Raw genomic sequence first — 6,288 nt, forward strand, 5'->3', positions numbered from 1 at the left:
CTCCAATCAAGTTATAGAAACATCTCAAGGATGATCAATGGAAACAGGATGCACCTGAGCTCATTTTTGAGTCTCATCGCAAAGGGTCTGAATACTTATTTATATAAGGTATTTCTAAAACCCTGTTTTCGCTTTGTAATCATGGGCTATTGTGTGTAGATAGATAAGGGAAAAAAGGGGTTTAAAAGTAGTTCATAAACTGCTTTAATGCACCTTAAACCAGTCTCTCACCTCAATGCCCAGGAGAGCGCTGACGCAGGCCTCGGAGGCGTCGCAGATGGCCGTGAGGTCGTGACCTCCCTCCAGGGCCATGATCACCCGGCCTCCAGCCAGACCCATCAGCTGCCGGGTCAGGAACCCAAAACCTGATGGACACATCAAAAACAACACAGTCAATAAACTAGCCTAAATCATGTTCAATGAGGCATGTGTGCCAACTCCTTTTCTAGACTGACAACATGGCCATATACAGTGCCTTCATAACGTATTCACACCCCTGGACTTTTTTCACATGTTGTTGTGGTACAGCCTGAATTTAAAATGTATTAAATTGAGATTTTGTGTCACTGGCCTACACACAATACCCCATCATGTCAAAGTGGAGTTTTATACTAATTAATTTAAAATGAAAACCTGAAGTCAATAAGTACTCAACCCCTTTGTTATGGCAAGCATAAACAAGTTCAGGGGTAGATATTTGCTTAACAAGCCACATAATACATTTAATGGACTCACTGTGTGCAATAATAGTGTTTAACATGATTACCTCCTCTCTGTACCCCACACATACAGCTATTTGTAAGGTCCCTCAGAAGAGCGGTGAATTTCAAACACAGATTCAACCACAAAGACAAGGGAGGTTTTCCAATGCCTCGCAAAGATGGGTAGATGGGTAAAAATACAAAAAGCAGACATTGAATATCTCTTTGAGCATGACGAAGTTATTAATTACATGTTAGATGCTGTATCAATACACCCATTTACTACAAAGATACAAATAGAACAATATAATCAAATTAAATGTACTTGTCTCACGCTCCGAATACAAGATAAAATATTTACTAAATAAACTAAAGTAAAACATTTAAAAAGTAACACAATAAAATAACAATAATGAGGCATCCTTCCTAACTCAATTTCAAGCGGGGAAGGAAACCGCTCAGGGATTTCACCATGATGTCAATGGTGACTTTAAAACAATTAAGACTTTAATGGCTGTGATAGGAGAAAACTAAGGATCAACAACATTTCAATTACTGTAGAATACTAACCTAAATGACAGAGTGAAAATAAGGAAGCCTGTACAGAATACAAATATTCCAAAACATGCATCCTGTTTGCAATAAGGCACTAAAGTAAAACTGCACAAATTGTGGCAAAGAAATTAGCTGTATGTCCTGAATACGAAGCGTTACGTTTGGGGAAAATCCAACACAACACATCACTAAGTACCACTCTTCATATTTTCAAGAATGGTGGTGGCTGCATCATGTTATAGGTATCTTTGTCATCAGCAAGGTCTAGGGAGTTTTTCAGGATAAAAAGAAACGGAATAGAGCTAAGCACAGGCACAATCCTAAAGGAAAACCTGGTTCAATCTGTTTTCCAATAGACACTGGGAGACAAATTCACCTTTCAGCAGGACAATAACCTAAAACACAAGGAGTTGCTTACCAAGAGGATATGTTATGTTCCTGAGTGGCCTAGTTACATTTTAGACTAAAATCGCCTTGAAAATCTATGGCAAGACATGAAAAAACAACACTTGACAGGGCTTGAAGATTTTTTTTTTTACTGTACAATCCAGGTGTACAAAGCTATTTGTAACATTGTATTGACTCAGGGGTGTGAATACTTATGCAAATGAGATATTTCTGTATTTAATTTTCAATACATTTGCAAAAATGTCTATAAACATGTTTTCACTTTGTCATTATGTGGTATGTTGTGTACATAGGTGAGATTTAAAAAAATCTATGTAATCCATTTTACATTCAGGCTGTAACACAACTAAATGTGGAATAAGCCAATGAGTATGAATACTTTGTGAAGTATTGTACTACAGTGCCTGTACCAATCTTAATGACATTTACAGCACAGATTCATATAAATCAATAAAGACACACATTTACAACAGTGATGCAACCAGGTCAGCGTGTACGAGGTCAAGGCTTATAAATGTCTTACCTTCTATTTATCAAGAACTAACCAGCAAAGCTCTGAAACCACTGTACAAGCTAGCTCATGGTCTAACGTGTACTGATTGAGGAAAGCCTTGCTTACATTTGCCGGTGACCTTGTAACCCCCTAGAGGTGCAGGATGTCCCTCTGCTGCATCGAACCCTGAGGAGACCAGGACCACGTCAGGGGAGAACTCCTGAGCTATGGGTATCACCACCGTCCTGCAGGGAGGAACAACAGCATTTCAACAACACCTTGACAATATTTACTCCACAAACAGCCCTGTCTGGCTGTTAATGACAGTGAAGAGAGCAGGGTTGAGGTCGAGCTGCAGGGGCCTCCTGTTGTTTTCTGACTGGCGTCAGCCACCTCTCTCTGTTAAGAGAGTCTACCAGCACAGCACAGAACTGAGCAGGGCCACTAGCTAGCGAGGGAGCTAACGCAGGCATCTCTGCTGCCGCCCGAGTTCAAAGCCTCCATAAGCACGTCTGGTTCCCATTTGGAGCTTGTCACTCTCCTCACGTCACTGACAGCCTGCCATCTGGGATCCATTTGGGTTCATTATCCTGCGTTTGGATTCCTCCAGCCCAGACCCCCCCCCCCACTCCCCACCACACTAACCAACCCTGCCTCCCCTGCAGACCAATAAAACCTCCCCTACTCCCCTGTGAGCCCAGCTATAGACAGACTACAGGGAGAACAAGAGAGAGAGGGAGAGGGCTCATTAAAGATCAATCAGAGCAATGGAAGGGGAGAGGTAGGGAGAAGAGGAGAACAGGAATGAGACAGAGGAGACAAGGAGGTGGTGGGGGTGCATTCCTTACCCCTGGAGTTTAGAGAAACTGACTGAGAACATTTCACCAACAAACTTGTTAGACATTTTAAATCTGTGTGGGACAGACATGTGTGGCAACAAAATGGTGTCTTTTCAGATTCAAACACAGAGGCTTTATTATTAAGTCCAAGGGTGGTGTACTACTGTGTGGAAAAGAGAGTTGTAATAGGAATATTAAACCCTGGTTTCTTATTACGTTGAAGTTCAAAACTTTTGTTGAAACTTTTCCAGTACTATGTTGTCATTCTCATTTTGTTACGCTGGCTTAGAGGTGGGGCCCACCCACCACTGTCTGTGGTCGCCACAGTTTCCTACGGTTGCCACCAGACAGCCGACCTAACCAAAATACAGAAACTTCATTAGAACCTGAACCACCCACCGGTGGCAATTAAGTGCTATGGAGGAAGTGGCAGTGAAATGTCTGTTTAATACAACAACCACCAAACCTGGAGACAATTTAATCTCACACATAAAACCTTGAAAATTGGGACCGTACACATGCACTTCAAATGACTCCGATTCAGAAATGCGTCAAGAGTTTTTGCACTTTTGCAAATTACAGTCAATACTGTATGAGGGGAGAAGGGGGTCCTTTCTAGAAAGTGACAAGGTAAGACCTTCATTTTTGCATAGTTACAGAAATGGGGACGGGTGGACATTCATGTTTAAACCAGAAAGGATCACGGTCAGAGGTGTCGTACCTAAAAGCAGCGATGTACTCAGCATCACTCATAGGGGGGTCCAGACCTCCAGTCCAGGCCACGTTGACATTGAAGCCTTCTCCAGCACCACATCCCACCTACAACACAGGCACACACAGAGAGACCTGCTGAGACAATGCATTCTCCATGGAGATGCGCTCAATAACATAGAGGTGCTAGAGGCACAACACGTGTAATAGAATGTCTCCTAAACACACTAAGACCCTTGAGCAGACATCTGTCCACCGTTACTTTGGAGCCTAGCTAGTTGCTCTAGCTTCTCTTGATGTCGTGCCCATTGTCCTACTGGCAGAATGCCCGGTGTAGAGCTGACCCAATGATGTCACTTACCTCAGCTGGCCCCCCGCTGCCAGGGAAGAAGTTGCCGTCGTCATAGCGATGCAGTGAGATATACAGCACACTGGGATCATTGTAAAACACTTCCTGGGTTCCATTACCATGGTGAACATCCTAGCAACAGGACAGAGATGGAAGAGACGATTTGGTTACATTAAATCACATAACTGCTGGCTTATTTTATGTCATATCCTAGACCTGGCCAATAGTAACAAATAAAGCCATGTGAGACAGAACTCACATGTGTTTACTTGTGTATACATACATGTTTTCATGTGTATACAGTATATCATAAGGGTCATACTAAATACTGTAGTTATTGTCAAAACAGTAGTAGGTCAACTGAGACGAGGATACCACCAACAAAAATAGTGTTGCTACTGTTATTGCTACAATCACTGAAACTGTAGTCCCTTACCCAGTCTACGATGAGGATCTTGTTGGCACTCAGTTTCTGTTGGAGCTGCTTGGCTGCGATGGCCACCGAGTTGAAATAGCAGAAACCCCTGGAGGGAGGGAGGGTGGGAGGGAGGGGTGAAAGAAAGGTAGAGAAACAGACATTAGCAATACAAGATGATAGTGGTTAGGATACAAAGAAAAATGGTGGAATTCCTAAAAGCCGACTCAGCACACCAATAGGAGAGGCATAAATCTTCTCTCTGTTCTTTTCCTTCCCAGCTTCACTATCAGCCCATAAATATCTTTCATCAGACAGCGTGCTGACACTGCAACGCTCAGCAGAGGCCACTGTGGTTAGCCGGGGCACGCACTACCACAAGGAGTATAGTACACACGAAAAACTACACACAAACAAAAACACACGCACATTCGATATGAGAAAATGAGACAGACTTACATTGGGTTGGAAGGGTCAGCATGGTGGCCTGGGGGCCTCACCACTGCAAAGCCATTCTGGAGAGAAACAAAACAAAACATGATCATTCAGTATTCTTTCTCAAGTTGCCTGAGGCAGTTGGAGAGATAGTCTGGAGTGTGATTTGATGGGGATTACAGATCTCTGTGTCTCACCTTGAGCTCTCCCTTGGCCACCCTGAAGGCCAGCTCTGTGACACTGCCTGCAGCCATGCGAGACGCCGTGGACGTGTGAGACTCGTTCCAGATTGTGTCATTGTCCACCTGCCAATCAAAAACATCACAAGGGTGAGTGACAGGACAGCACAACTGCCAAGCTTGAAGGACCCAGTCATTAGTATGTGTTTAGCATGCTATATGGATCAGGTGCAGTGTTTTTCTTTCCATGGTTTCAATGGCACTAAGTATTACTACAGGTACACCAGTTTGGAGGCACAGTCCTCACCTCAATCATTTATGGGACTATAAAACAGCTGTCTGATATATTACCATACATACAGTACACAGACACACCCGGTGCCATAGAGATGTTCTACCCAAGCAACAGAGAAATACAAGAGGGAAAAACAGGACTTGTTTCCAGGGAGAGGAAAATGCAGACATGGAAGAGGCAAATGCAGACATGGAAGAGGCAAATGCAGACATGGAGGAGGAAAATGCAGACATGGAAGAGGAAAATGCAGACATTTCCAGGGAGAGGAAAACGCAGACATGGAAGAGGAAAATGCAGACATTTCCAGGGAGAGGAAAATGCAGACATGGAAGAGGAAAATTCAGACATTTCCAGGGAGAGGAAAATGCAGACATGGAAGAGGAAAATTCAGACATTTCCAGGGAGAGGAAAATGCAGACATGGAAGAGGAAAATGCAGACATTTCCAGGCAGAGGAAAACTCAGACATGCACACGAGGGAATTCCCTCACGGACATAAACATGCTGCTGTCCACTCCATTCTACATATCCTTCCTTCCTTTCATAATTCTTTCCCGTTTGTTCACAAACTTGTATTTCTAGCCGTCTGGCTCAGACAATGAAATTGGAGGCATTTCTTTAATACCCCGTGAGCATCATGTTTCTATTAGTTTGAAATCTCATAGTCCTCTCTGTGAAACAACGTCAACAACACCCATCACTAATCACTCTGAATGGACCATATCATAGACATGTTGGTAAGGACTTGGAGGGAAGAATTTCCAACTGAAATCGAGAGGTGTGTGTGTTGTGAGCAAGAGAGAGAGCTGGGGGAAAATGTGTGTATGTGCATGTGTGTGTGCATGCATATGTGTGGGTGTGTGTGTGTGTGTGTGTGTGTGTCGGGTCTCTCACTTACCCCCACTCCTC

At 43.4% G+C, this 6,288-nt stretch overlaps 1 protein-coding gene across 4 annotated transcripts in view; it reads right to left on the reverse strand.

Annotated features, from left to right (window-relative positions):
- LOC115102286 (histone deacetylase 7-like) overlaps positions 1-6,288 on the reverse strand; it is a 73,468-nt gene that overhangs the window by 8,077 nt on the left and 59,103 nt on the right. For all 4 annotated transcript variants that reach the window (XM_065005412.1, XM_065005411.1, XM_065005414.1 and 1 more), the window contains exons 16-23: positions 6,278-6,288; positions 5,104-5,211; positions 4,931-4,986; positions 4,493-4,580; positions 4,069-4,188; positions 3,718-3,815; positions 2,284-2,402; positions 232-365 (exon numbers count right to left, since the gene is read on the reverse strand). The exon at positions 6,278-6,288 is cut by the window's right edge and continues 39 nt beyond it. In XM_065005412.1, coding sequence (XP_064861484.1) covers positions 232-365; positions 2,284-2,402; positions 3,718-3,815; positions 4,069-4,188; positions 4,493-4,580; positions 4,931-4,986; positions 5,104-5,211; positions 6,278-6,288 — 734 coding nt within the window. The remainder of the gene's footprint in view (positions 1-231; positions 366-2,283; positions 2,403-3,717; positions 3,816-4,068; positions 4,189-4,492; positions 4,581-4,930; positions 4,987-5,103; positions 5,212-6,277) is intronic.

This window comes from Oncorhynchus nerka, linkage group LG20 (assembly GCF_034236695.1).
Source record: "Oncorhynchus nerka isolate Pitt River linkage group LG20, Oner_Uvic_2.0, whole genome shotgun sequence".
NCBI classification, from domain to species: domain Eukaryota; kingdom Metazoa; phylum Chordata; class Actinopteri; order Salmoniformes; family Salmonidae; genus Oncorhynchus; species Oncorhynchus nerka.